This window comes from Puma concolor, chromosome A3 (genome assembly GCF_028749965.1).
Source record: "Puma concolor isolate L17-30 chromosome A3, mPumCon1.1.hap2, whole genome shotgun sequence".
Taxonomy (NCBI): Eukaryota; Metazoa; Chordata; class Mammalia; order Carnivora; family Felidae; genus Puma; species Puma concolor.
In genome coordinates, this window is record NC_141669.1 from 131,040,950 (window position 1) to 131,054,235 (window position 13,286).

At 52.3% G+C, this 13,286-nt stretch overlaps 1 protein-coding gene across 1 annotated transcript in view; it reads right to left on the reverse strand.

Moving 5' to 3' along the window:
* The window catches only part of ATP9A (ATPase phospholipid transporting 9A), a 131,436-nt gene extending 120,802 nt beyond the window's left edge, over positions 1-10,634 (reverse strand). The window contains exon 1 of the mRNA XM_086702498.1: positions 10,333-10,634. Within this exon, the coding sequence (XP_086558624.1) occupies positions 10,333-10,619 (287 nt within the window). The 5' untranslated portion in view covers positions 10,620-10,634. The remainder of the gene's footprint in view (positions 1-10,332) is intronic.
* Positions 10,635-13,286: the final 2,652 nt, after the last annotated feature.

A 13,286-nucleotide genomic window follows, 5' to 3' on the forward strand; every position in this document is an offset into this window, starting at 1 on the left:
TACTCGCAGCATCGCTGTGGTCACTCACGGACAGGTGCGGAGTGGTAAAAACACCTGTATCACCTCGTGCGGCTTCCCCAGCTGAGGTCAAACAAGGCAACGCCGCTGCCTTCCTGTCTCAGCTCTCCTACTGTAAGCACGTGTCCTGTTCACGGTCTATTTAGTGCTTTCCTTTCTGTACTGGAGTCTTTTGTTCATGACATCACTACGGCCCCCAAGGATAAGGCTGGCCTGCTGTCCAGTCCCCTGACAACAGGAAGCCTGTGAGCTGCAGTGCCGTTGGTCAGGAGTTCAACGTTAATGAATCAACAATGCATGTTAAATAGTGGCTGGAGGGGCGCCTGGGTGGCGCAGTCGGTTAAGCGTCCGACTTCAGCCAGGTCACGATCTCGCGGTCCGTGAGTTCGAGCCCCGCGTCAGGCTCTGGGCTGATGGCTCAGAGCCTGGAGCCTGTTTCCGATTCTGTGTCTCCCTCTCTCTCTGCCCCTCCCCCGTTCATGCTCTGTCTCTCTCTATCCCAAAAATAAATAAACGTTGAAAAAAAAAAAATAAATAGTGGCTGGAAACCAAAATATCCTTTTACCACAAGGTAAACCGTGACCAGAGGCTTGCAGGAGACTGACCCTGTACCTCCCCTAGGAGCAATGATTCGGTATCCGCTAATTCGGGGTTGGCAGAAACCCCGAATGACTTTCTGAAACACAATCACCGTGAATAACAAGAATCAACTAAGCTATAAACCTAATACCGCCTCCATCATGTCAAAAGAGAAAGGGCACAGGAACCCCGCAAATTAGAAGGGGCAGCTTCAGACCTTCCAGCTGCGTGAATGTATCTATAAGAAGACCCCCTGGGGCACCTGGATGGCTAAGGTGGCTAAGCATCCGACTTCGGCTCAGGTCACGATGTCACATTTCATGGGTTCGAGCCCCGCGTCGGGCTCTGTGCTCACAGCTCGGAGCCTGGAGCCTGCTTCGGATTCCGTGTCTCCCTCCCTCTCTCTCTGCCCCTCCACTGCTCACGCTCTGTCTCCGTCTCTCAAAAATGAGTAAACGTTTAAAAAAATAAAAAAATAAAAAAACCCAAGAACTCCCTACATTGGCATTAATTGTTTTCATTCACATAAACAGTGAAAAACCCACATTACTGACGGATCTGGTCCTGGCTGCAAAGACGCACCCGGCCAGCCACAGCCCTGTCATTAGGCTAAGTAGTGCGAGGTCTGAGATGGCTTCCAGCGGCGGCCAGTCTCTGGCCTGCGGGCATTTTCCAGCTGGCGTTCTCACTCAAGAAGACCTTCTACCAAGACCCAGAAGGAAGAGGAGGTGATGTCAGCCAGTACTAGAGTCCCCATGAGGCTCTGGGAGAGGAACACTTTCTGACGCTCACCAGCGCTCATGACGCTACTAGGTGCGCACGATGCCTCATCATCCAGGCGCCCTTCCTGGGTCCCCAACTTACAAAACAGGAAGCTGAAGCGCAGAGCGGGGAAGACAGTGCCCGGAATAATACAAGCAATAAAATGGCAAAACTGGTCTGTGTGACCCTGGAATCCAGACTCTTAACTGCAAATCGACAAGGCCAGCAGCCTGTCCGTCTACAGGGGTGCCTGACTGACGCTCAGTCAGTTGAGCGTCCAACTTCTGGCTCAGGTCATGACCTCACGGTTCGTGAGTTCGAGCCGCACATCGGGCTCTGTGCTGTCAGCTCCGATCATGCTTCAGACCCTCTGTGCCCCTCTCTCTGCCCCTCCCCCCGCTTGCATTCTCTTTCTCAAAAACGAATAAACATCAAAAAGGTAAAAAATAAAAAAATATTTAAAGTACAGCCCACAATATTATCTTTATTCTTGTGTATATACATTTCTCTCTGATTTCTCCCCAACTCTCAGCCAGTGGCAAAAAACAACACACAAAAACAAAAATCATTCAGTGTTACTAGAGGGAAAAATAACTGGGGAAAACCGCATCGAGGGGGCAGAGCTGACCCGACCAACACCTGCAGCCACCTGTCTCGCTGCTCTGGGAAACCCTCCCAAGTTCTCCTAGGCTGGCGGCAAGCCCACCCGACTTCTTGTTAGTTTCTGCCACTCGTTCTGGCCCTGGATTAATTGCTTCACTTTTCTCAGCCTCAGTTTCCTTAGCAGTAAAACAAACAAAAAATACCAACATCAGGGGCACCTGGGCGGCTCAGTGGGTTGAGCATCCGACTTCAGATCAGGTCATGATCTCACGGTTCGGGAGTTCGAGCTCCAGGTCGGGCTCTGTGCTGACAGCTCGGGGTCTGGAGCCTGCTCGGATTCTGTGTCTCCCTCTCTCTCCACCCCGCCCCTGCTTGTGCTCTGTCTCTGTCTCAAAAATAAATAAAGCATTAAAAAAAAAAATACCAACACCAAAGGGCCACCGTTCAGCAGGAGCAAGAAAACCTGAGTCCAGACCCAAGGCACCGCAGACCCTAAGTATGGGCTCCTCCTCAGTGGTCAGGGAACGGGCCGCACAACGTGTCCACTTACATCCTGCGTCCTCAAGTAAAACGTAAGCCTGAGCCCCCAAGATGCCTCCCCCACGCCCAGCAGGCAGGTGGCCCCTGTCCCCTCCCCGCCCCGCCCCCCACAGCCTCCCTGGGACACGAAGCCAGGGCAGGCATGTGTCCCCCAGGCTTATGGGGTGCACCTGTCTGCACTGGTCACTGCTTGCTGCTGTAAGCGGTCACCACAAATTCACGATCGTACACTTCAGGCGTCCATAGCAGGTCCCACGGGCCTCCAATCAAGACGTCGGCAGGGCCAGGCTCCCCCTGGAGGCTGTTTCTCCGGATATTTTCGGTTTCTGGATGCCCCCTGCATGCCGCTTTCTCCCCCTCCAAGCCAGCAGTGGCGCCCCTTGCCATCTCTCAGATTCAGTCTCCTCTCTTTCAAGGACTCTTGTGATGATGACACCAGGGCCACCTGGCTAATCCAGGACAGTCTCCCCATCTCGAAATCATTAACTGAATCCCAGGGGCAAAGCTCCTTTTGCCGTGAAAGGTCACACACTCACAGGTCCCGGGGGGCCACTATTCTGCCCACCACACCTTACATGCCATAACCTCTGGAACAATCCAGATTTCCTATGTTTTTATTCTTTTCCATTAAATGCTTCACTTCTTGCATTAATAGCATATCAAGGTTTTCCCATAAATCATCCACCAAAAAAAACTCTTGACACGATCATGCGCCTTGTGTTTAAAGATGAAAACTGGGCGCCTGGGTGGCGCAGTCGGTTAAGCGTCCGACTTCAGCCAGGTCACGATCTCGCGGTCCGTGAGTTCGAGCCCCGCGTCAGGCTCTGGGCTGATGGCTCGGAGCCTGGAGCCTGTTTCCGATTCTGTGTCTCCCTCTCTCTCTGACCCTCCCCCGTTCATGCTCTGTCTCTCTCTGTCCCAAAAATAAATAAACGTTGAAAAAAAAAAATTTAAAAAAAAATAAATAAATAAAGATGAAAACTACCTCACCTCCCAAGCCCGAGCACCTCCTAAGCTGCTGCCCTTCAGTGGAGGGAACGACACCAAGGCAGAGGGGCCCCAGGAGGCCTTCTCTTTGCCTGCGGCTCCCTTCTGCTACTCACACCCCAAACTCCCCACCCTCGCGCTCAAATCACGTGGTGAAGACTTGGTGCCACCAAGTGAAGATCTCTGAGCCACGAAGATCAGAGGAATGAGTAGGCAGCCATCTGGGAATGTCCGATAGACCTCTCCCTGCCTGGACCTTCTAGAAAAGGCATCCTCTCCTCGCCCCCAGGACAGCATAAATTGGAGATCAGCTTCAGGCATTCCCTTCTCTCAGAAAGGATTCGTTGGGCACCTACTCTGCGCCAGGCTCTGGGTGACGGTGATTAAGTTGTCCCCAACTGGGGCCCAGGGTGTTCCCAGCTGAATGATCACATGAGCACATGTCACGCGGCAACTGTGAGAGAAAGAAAAGGAGCCAGTGCTCAGAGACGCTCCAAGTGGGATCTGACCTCTAGTCAGGAACATCAGGGAAGGCTCCCCTGAGGACGTCCAGTAAGGCTTAATGGAAGACTGAGCTTTGACTAGATGAAGAGGGGAGGGGACATTCCAGGCAGAGAACAGGTCCTGGGTCAAGAGGGAGCCTAGGAGGAGATACTGAGCTCAACCCAACTTCTAAGGGCAAGGAGGTCCAAGACCGAATCTTGAGCAACTGCAACGTTTAATGGTCAAAGATGGGCAGGAGAACTCGACTCTCACAGAGGATATAGGAAACACCGACAACCTGTGTCTCTAAAACTCAGGGTACCATAGCCAAACTATGGAGAAGGGCCAACTGTCCACCAACTGATGAATGGATAAAGAAGATGTGGTGTATATATATATATGTACAATGGAATATTAGCCACCAAAAAGAATGAAATCTTGCCATTTGCAACGATGTGGATGGAGCTAGAGTGTATTATGCTAAGCCAATTAAGTCAGTCGGATAAAGACAAATACCGTATGATTTCACTCCTGTGGAATTTAAGAAACAAAACAGATGAGCACACGGGAAGGAAAAAAAAAGAGAGGGAAACAAACCATAAGAGACTCTTCTCTTTTAAGTAGGCTCCATCCCTAGCACAGAGCCCAACATGGGGCTTGAACTCATGACCCTGAGATCAAGACCTGAGCTGAGGGTCAGATGCTTAACTGACTGAGCCACCCAAGAGACTCTCAAAGACAGAGAACAGACCGAGGTTGGTGGAGGGAGGTGGGTGGGGCTAGATGGTGATGGGTCTCAAGGAGGGCACTTGTGATGAGCACTCGGTATTGTGCGTAAGTGATCAATCACTGAATTCTACTCTACTCCTGAAAGCAATATTGCACTGTGTGCTAACTAACTAGAATTTAAATTAAAAATTTGAAAAGAAAAAAAAAAAACTATACCAACTGCTGGCAAGAATATGGAGTACCTACAATTCCTAATTCTAAAATAGAATTGCTTTGGAAAAAAGTTGGCAGTTTTTGAATACAGTTTTAAAATACAGTTTTAAAAATACAAGTAAGTAGGGGCGTCTGGGTGGCTCAGTCGGTTAAGCATCCGACTTCAGCTCAGGTCACTATCTCGCAGTCCATGAGTTCGAGCCCCACGTGGGGCTCTGGGCTGATGGCTCGGAGCCTGAAGCCTGCTTCCGATTCTGTGTCTCCCTCTCTCTCTGCCCCTCCCCCATTCATGCTCTGTCTCTCTGTCTCTCAAAAATAAATGTTAAAAAAAAATTTTTAAAAATACAAGTAAGTAAATAAATAGGGGTGCCTGAGTAGCTCAGTCGGTTAAGCGTCTGATTCTTGATTTTAGCTCAGGTCATGATCTCACAGTTCATGGGATTGATCCCCACATAAGGCTAACAGTTTGGAGCCTGCTTGGGATTCATTCATATTCTCTCTCTCTCTCTCTCTCTCTCTCCCCACCCCCACCCCCCACCATCTCTCTCACTCTCTCAAATAAATAAACTTAAAAAACAAGAATCAATCAATCAATCAGTCTCAGGATAGACAGGGGGAAAGAAAGCATATGTCCACACAGACACGTTTATATTCATTGCAGTATTGTTTATAATATGCAAAAACTGGAAATAACTCAAATGTCCATGTTGGTAAATAAACAAAAAGTGGCATATCCAGACAAACGAATTTGACTAATAAAAAAGGAACTTCAAAACTGTTGTGCTGAAAGAAACCAATCACAAAGACAACATACTGCATGATTCCATTTATATGAAATTTCCAAAAAATGCAAGCCTACAGAAACAGAAAGATCAGTGGGACTGAGCGTAAATGGGCATGAGGGACTTTGGGGTGATGGAAATGTTTGAAAACTGGACTGTGGTGATGGCTGCGCAAACTCTGCAACTTTAAGAAAAAAATCGATGAACCGTACATTTCCTATATAAATATTTTATGCTATGTAAACTATGCCTCAAAGTTGTTTTAAAAAAAAATGTGGTAGAAGATGAACCTAGTCAGCTCTTTCTAAACCCAGTTCACATCTAAAACTTCCTAGTCCAAATACATCAAAAATCAAAGCATTCTCCTCCAGTCTGGTCACAAAACCTGAAGGCAAAGTCTTAGTTTAGCCACAGCACCTGCTCCCTGCCCTACATAGCACAACAGAGCCTTTACATACCTGGTTGGATGTTTATGCAGAATCATTTCCCCAGATTTGATCAGAACAGAGTCATGAAATCCGTAATACTTGTTAAAAGTTTAATGTTTATTTATATTGGAGAGAGACAGAGAGACAGAGCATGAGTGGGGGAGGGGCAGAGACAGGGAGACACAGAATCCAAAGCAGGCTCCAGGCTCCGAGCTGTCAGCACAGAGCCCGACGTGGGCCTTGAACTCACAGACTGCGAGATCATGACCTGAGCCGAAGTCGGATGCTCACCCAAGTGAGCCACTCAGGTGCCCTCATAGTATTTTTAAATGTCCCCCCATCAAAGGAGCATTCTCAAGAGCCCCCAGTAGCAAACCTCCTACAAAGACCTGTTTATCACCATCAGCCCCAGCAAATACTAGAGTGTACTAAGTGCTTACTGTTCTAAACTTTACATGGATGAAATCTCTAAAACAACCCTCTGAGGTCTCCATAATTCTTGTCACTCCCACTTTACAGATGAAAACACTGAGACCCAGAGAGGTAAGATAATTTTCCCAAAGTCGAACGTGAGTTGTGATGGAGCCTGAGCTCGAACCAAGCTCTTCCCCTCTGGGACCCACGCTCCTACCAACCAATCTCTGGTGTTTCACCAAGAAGGGAACGTTCAGCTGGCAGCAAAGCGCGTGAAGTCAGACTATGGTTTCCAGCAATGTGCCGCACAGGCCGCGTTTCCTAACCACGGCAAGGCTTTTCTCAGCATCAGGATGCGGTAACTTTCTTGAGAGAGAGAAAACAGCACTGGGGCCACAAGATTCCCTCAGCAAATAAAGTGCATGTCTTGGAAACATACCGAGTAACCCCAGCATTAATTAAACTGTCTCCTGGGGCTCATGGCATCTATGTTTTGGGGTTTTGTTTTCAAGTTTTTTTTTTTTTGGGGGGGGGGGGGGTAGAGAAAAGGAGAGACAGAATCCCAAGCAGGCTCCTTGCCATCCAGAGCCTGGTGCAGGGCTTGAACTCCTGAATCCTGAGATGTTGACCTGAGCAGAAATCAAGAGTCTGACACTCAGCTGACTGTGCCACCTTGGTGCCCGTTTTGGGGTTTAACCATAAAATCACCAACCATTTGGGGCGCCTGGCTGGCTCAGTCGGTTAAGCGTCTGACTTCGGCTCAGGTCACGATCTCATGGTTCGTGGGTTCAAAGCCCGCATCAGGCTCTGTGCTGACAGCTCAGAGCCTGGAGCCTGCTTCACATTCTGTGTCTCCCTCTCTCTGCCCCTCCCCCACTCACACACTTGCACTATCAATGAATAGAATTTTTAAAAAAATTTTAATAAATAGGGGCACCTGGGTGGCTCAGTTGGCTGAGCGATGGGACTCTTGATTTCGGCTGGGGTCACAATCTCACAGTTGGTGAGTTTGAGCCCCGCATGGGACCCTGCTTGGAATTCTCTCTCTCTCTCTGCCCCTCCCCTGCTTGCTCTCCCTTTCTCTGTCTCTCAAAATAAATAAACATTAAAAAAAAAAGTAAAAAAAAATAAAACAGGGCTATTTATGTCAAGTACCCAAGCAGAGAGCCTGACCATTCACATACAAGTCCTGACTTCTGATGTTCCACTTCAGATTTTTCACTATTACAATGGTACAAAATTAATATGCATTTCATATGAACTGTAGTTTGAATTGTAATCTCTTCCGGGAGGTGCAATCCTCTGCTGTGATGCTGGCCAGCAACGAGCCCCAGCCGGCCAGGAAATCAGGAGGGTAAATACTGATACACTGACAACCATCCCACACCCATACAGCCACTCCACTCCGTCTTCCACTTTCAGTCCAGTAGTCAGTACATTACATAAGATAATCAACACTTTACTATCAAATAGGCTATTTATGCTACATGATTTTGCCCAACTGTAGGCCAATGTAAATGTTCTGAGTATGTTTAAGGCAGGCTAAGCGATGCTACGATGTTGAGTAGGTTAGGTGTAGTAAATGCATTTTCACCTTAAGGTATTTTCAACTTACAATAGGTTTATTGGGATGTAATCCCTTGGAAAGTAAAGAAACATCTATATTAGTTTCTTCTTTAACCCCTCGCCCCCATTATATTTCGGGGAGACTCTCCATCACTTTGCTTCCAAAAGTGTTTCCAAAACCCCAGCTTCCCACCTTGAGGTAGCTACTCCTAAAACTGCAAATTAAACACAGGAACATATATATACACAATTGCCTGGCTCTCCTGATACATGCTTTGAATATGAATCTGTGTCACTGTTTAGGAAATAAATTAGTTCCAAAGTGGCAGATTCTAGAAGGGGGTGTGATCTTCCATTCAAATACCAAACAGAAAAATTTTTAACTGTCTGCACCGCTCCGTCAGACCCACGTTAACAGTGCATATTTCTATTATGGTTAATTATCACTTTTAAAGAATTATCTACATTTTCCTCTCATGCACTGCATCAGGAGTTCTCAACTATGACAGCATGTTAAAATCATCTGGAAGCTTAAAAAAAAAAAAAAAAAAAAATAGAACAGATACCCCGGTCCCACTCCAGATTATTTCAAAGGTCTAAAACAGGGCAGGGGCAGTGGTTTGCTAAGCTTCCTGAGCGACTGCACACAGCTAGGGTCAGGAGGCCTGCACGGGTCAGACATGGCTTAATTTAATTCATCTTTGTATCCCAGTCGCCTGGCACCGCCCCTGCACACTGTAATCATCTTATAATTGCTTTAAACGCGAACATCTAGAGGACTCGAGTCCACTGAATACACAAATTCATGATTTACTGAGGCTGGAAACTGCACGCATACGCTATCCAGGCATAGAGCTCAAGGATCATTCTTGCGCCTTGAGTAGTCAGGGGTATAACGAGGGAGAACAGGGAAGGAAGGGAGGGAGCACTGTCTGGGAGCCCAATGATCCCGACTTCAATCTCCATTTTGCAGCATCTTCCCGGCAGTCCTTAACCTCACTGCGCTCGGGTCCTCCTGTCTTACATCAACCGGGCCTCCGGAACATTCAAGGAAGACAGGGACAAAGACCGCACAAAATGGCAGCTAGCATCATGACTTTTTTTTTTTTTTTTTTTTTAATTCCATGGACACCTGATGGAAGCAAGCAGCCCTAAGGGTTCCCCCTCTCCACCTCCGGCACGAAGCAACCTACTCCGCAGTAAGCCGCCGCCACAAGGAAATGCCCAGAGCCGACAGGATGTTAGGGGGCAGGGCGGGTCCAAGGCCGCAGCCCCGCCCAGCTGCCGGGCTCAGCCTTCAGGGGACGTCAGCCTCACCTGGGCAGCCTGGGAAAAAGCACCTTTCCAGCTCCCACCCACCCCCGCCCCCAAACTCCGATCGGAGGGCCTGGGAGGGGCCAGAGAATGTGCAATTTAACCAGCCCCCCCCCTCAACCCTTACCCCCAGGTAACTGTCGCGGGCGATGCCACAGAGTCCCTTACAACCTCAGCAAGACAGGACGGCTGGGCGGAAATCGGCAACCCGTCCGCTCGCTCTCCAGGAGGGAAACCCACGCCTAGGGCGGCCATGGGGTCGGCCGGGGCGGGAAAGGCCACAGCAGGTGGAACCCCCACCCGGGCCAGGGGACGCCTTCCCTCCAACTGTGGGGAGCCGGAGGTTCTCCGGTCGGCCAGGAGGAGCCCCGCCCGGCCTCCTGCGGCTGCCGGTTTCTGACCCACCCGGGGCCGGGAGGGGAAGGCGGCCGACCAGGGGCCGGGACCCCGAGGCGCTGATGCGGGACCCCCGTGGCGCGGGTCTGCGGCGAAGGCCGCGTCTCCCCCGCCCCAGTAAACCCAGCACATCCGGGCTCCCGAGGGCTGTTCCAGGCGCGGAGCGGGGTTTGCTGGGGACCGAAGCGTAATCACAACAAGGATAATCAGGAAACAATAAAACGGTGGAAAGCCATGGCTGGTCCCAGTTCCGCGCGCGGGGCACGGCGCTGGGGCGGGCCGGGCTTCCCGGGGCTTCCAAGGAGAGCTGGGCCGGGGCGGAGGCAGCCGCGCGCTCGGGCCCCAGGGGGACGCGGTCGCGCAGGGGGGCCCGGGCCGGAGCTGCAGCCGCGACGACCCGCCCGCCTCCCCCGCCGGCCGCGAGCTCATGGCGCCGGGCGCGGCCAAGCTGTCAGGCCCGGCCAGGCCGCCCCGGCCCGCACGGACAAAGGCGGCCGGCGTCCCCGGGCCCCGCTCACCCGGCGCGGGGCCTGCTGTCCATCCGCTTCTTCTGGCGCACCGGCTGCAGCGGGATGTTGTCCGTCATGTCGCCCGCGCCGCCCGCCTTGGCCGCCGCGCCCCCCGCGCCGCCTGGGCCGCCGCCCGGTCCGGCCTCCGCGCCGCCGCCCGCCGGCGCCGCGCCGCCCCGGGGGAGGAGGCGGCGGCAGCGGGCGGGCCGGGCCCGCAGCGAGGGGGCGAGCTCGCGAGCGCCGGGCCACGCGCGGAGCCGCCCGCGCGGCCCGACCGACGGACACGGGCGCACCATGGGCCCGAGCTCCGCGCTGCGCCCGCTCGCCCCGCGCCTGCCACGGGGGGCGGCCGGCTGTGTCCGCGCCGCCGCCGCCGCCGCCGCCGCAGTGTCCCCGCCCCCCGCCCGCGCCGCGCGCCCCCCACGCGCGCCCACCCGGCCACGCGCCCCCCGCCCACGCCCCGCCGTGCGCGCGCGCGCCCGTCGTCCCCCCCGCCCCCCCCCAGCAGCCAGCCGCGCGTCACCCGCAAACGCGCACCCCCGGCCGCGCTCCCCCCACCCCACCGCAGGCACTTCCTCGCGTGCTCACGCCGGCACTGGCATGCAGTTGCACACACGAGCCCCGCACACACACACGCTCACTCTCACCCGCTCGCTCCCCCGGCAACATGCCCATTCCCAACCGCGCGAATGCACACCCCCCGCCTCACTGCCTGACATTCACCATCACACCGGCACGCCTTGCACACACACCCTGCCACCTCCCCAACATCTGACATTCGCAATCGCACACCTGCACACCCTACCACACTCAACGCCCGTTACTCCCCCTCGTCGGCCAATCCTGAATCTTAGGCCTCACACGTTTGTGCCCCAGAATCACAATGGCATAGGGACATACACCCCCACCTCACTCCACTTCCAGACTCCCTCACCCACCATGCCTTACCATCACCCACCCTCACCCGCCCCCCTGGATCCCTGGGATTCACAATCACACACACGTGCACACACTCATTCTCACATTCCCTCAACTACCTCTGGGGATTACACTTGCCCTCTCAGTCGCTCCAACACATTCAAGCGTGCTGAGAATCACACACACACGAATCCTCCCACCCAGACCTACAGCCACACTTACTTGCTTATACCCTCTCCCACAGTGTCGAGGATCCATTAACTTTCAAGGACCTGTTAAATTTTGGGAACAGAAAGAAAACGAGTGGTGGTGATGGGAGGAAGGACAGGAGGGAAGGCTGGGGTAAGTTAACAATCTGTAGGTAATGCGGCGTCTGGGTGGCTCAGTCGGTTAAGCCTCCGACTTCGGCTCAGGTCATGATCTCACGATTCTCAAGTTGGGGCCCCGGGTCGGTCTCTGTGCTGACAGCTCAGAGCCTGGAGCCTGCTTCGGATTCTGTGTCTCCCTCTCTCTCTCTGCCCCTCCTCAGCTTGCGCGCGCTCTCTCTCTCTCTCTCTCTCTCTCAAAAACAAATGAACAAAAATTTTTTAAATCCGTATGTGATTGAAGAGCCTCAAAACGTAAAACCCTGTAAACTAACCTGCTGCAGCCAAAGCAAAGTTTAAAGTAGTGACACCTAATCTATTTCACGCGGAGTACGGGTGCCTTTTCATATGTCTGCTGTAAGGGTGGAGCCACCAAATATGTGTTTCTGGGACCCTGGATGAGGAAGGGCGGATCCCCAACTAAGAAGTGTGACTTACCTCAGGCCACATGAAGCTCCTCATGAAAAGAAACATGCCTTTAGAATTGCCGCGTTGCACCTTTCTCGGGGAAAATAGCACAGTTTGGCAAACAGACCTGGTCTGCCTTGCTTCCTGCTTTCTCCTGCATCCACAACACTGCTGGGCACGTGACACAGAGCACGCTCAACAGTCAGCAAATGCTTGGGGTTTTTTGGGTTTTTGAGCTTATTTGTTTATTTTGAGAGAGAGAGAGAGACAGGGCACGCACACACAAATGTGCAAGTGTGGGAGGGGCAGAGAGAGAGAGAGAGGGAAAGAATCCCAAACGTGCCCTGTGCTGTCCCAACTTGGGGCTCCATCTCAGGAACAGCGAGATCACGACCTGAGCCGAAATCAAGCCAGGTGCTTCACCAAGCCACCCAGGCGCCCCATCAACGAATGCTTGTTGAGTGGAGGAAATGGAAACACCAGTTGTCCCGAACATAGCATCAGAGTAGGCCCCACCCTCTCCCGGGCGTGCTCCCCGGGAAGGGAAGTCTGCCTCCAGCCCCACCCAGTTCACACCCAGACCCCCTTCTCCACTCCACTACCACACAGACTAAGAGAAAAGGCCAGGGACTGTGACCACCTGTAGTCCGGTGTCCCCCCACACAGCTGGGGGTCAATACACGTGAGCTTTGGTTTTTATCCTGTGCCTAAAACATGCACGGAGTTTCATATTTAATCCTCCCACGGTTCTGCCAACTAGGACTAAATCAAACCCATTTTGCAGGTGAGGAAACTGAAGCTCAGAGTGGCCCGCACAGAGCAACACGGTTAGGGAAGGAACGAGGCTGGGTTCCAGGGCCTTGCTTTTTCATGCTCTGGCAGGCCGGACAAAGGGCCTCCTGTGATCAGCATAATCACAATTATGACCCTTCCAGTTAGTAGGTATTTACCCCGATTCCGAACATTCTCCAAGCTTCCTCTGGTTCTTGTGGAACCTGTGCGTGGCCGCCATCACCGGACCGTGCCCTCATTTTCTAAAATCTCGAGTAACATCCAAGTGACTGTGTCGTCAGAGATCCTGTATAACTTTCACCACCTCCCCACTGCAGAGGCTGAGACAACTTACAAACTGCCAGACCTCAGTTTCCTCCTGCAAAACGGGGATAGTACCAGCCTCATAGGATTGTTGGAAGGATTAAATGAGTTCGTCGTGAATACAAGACAGTCCGAAGAGTGGCTACCCAGAGGAAGCGCTCTGTAAGGCTTGTTACA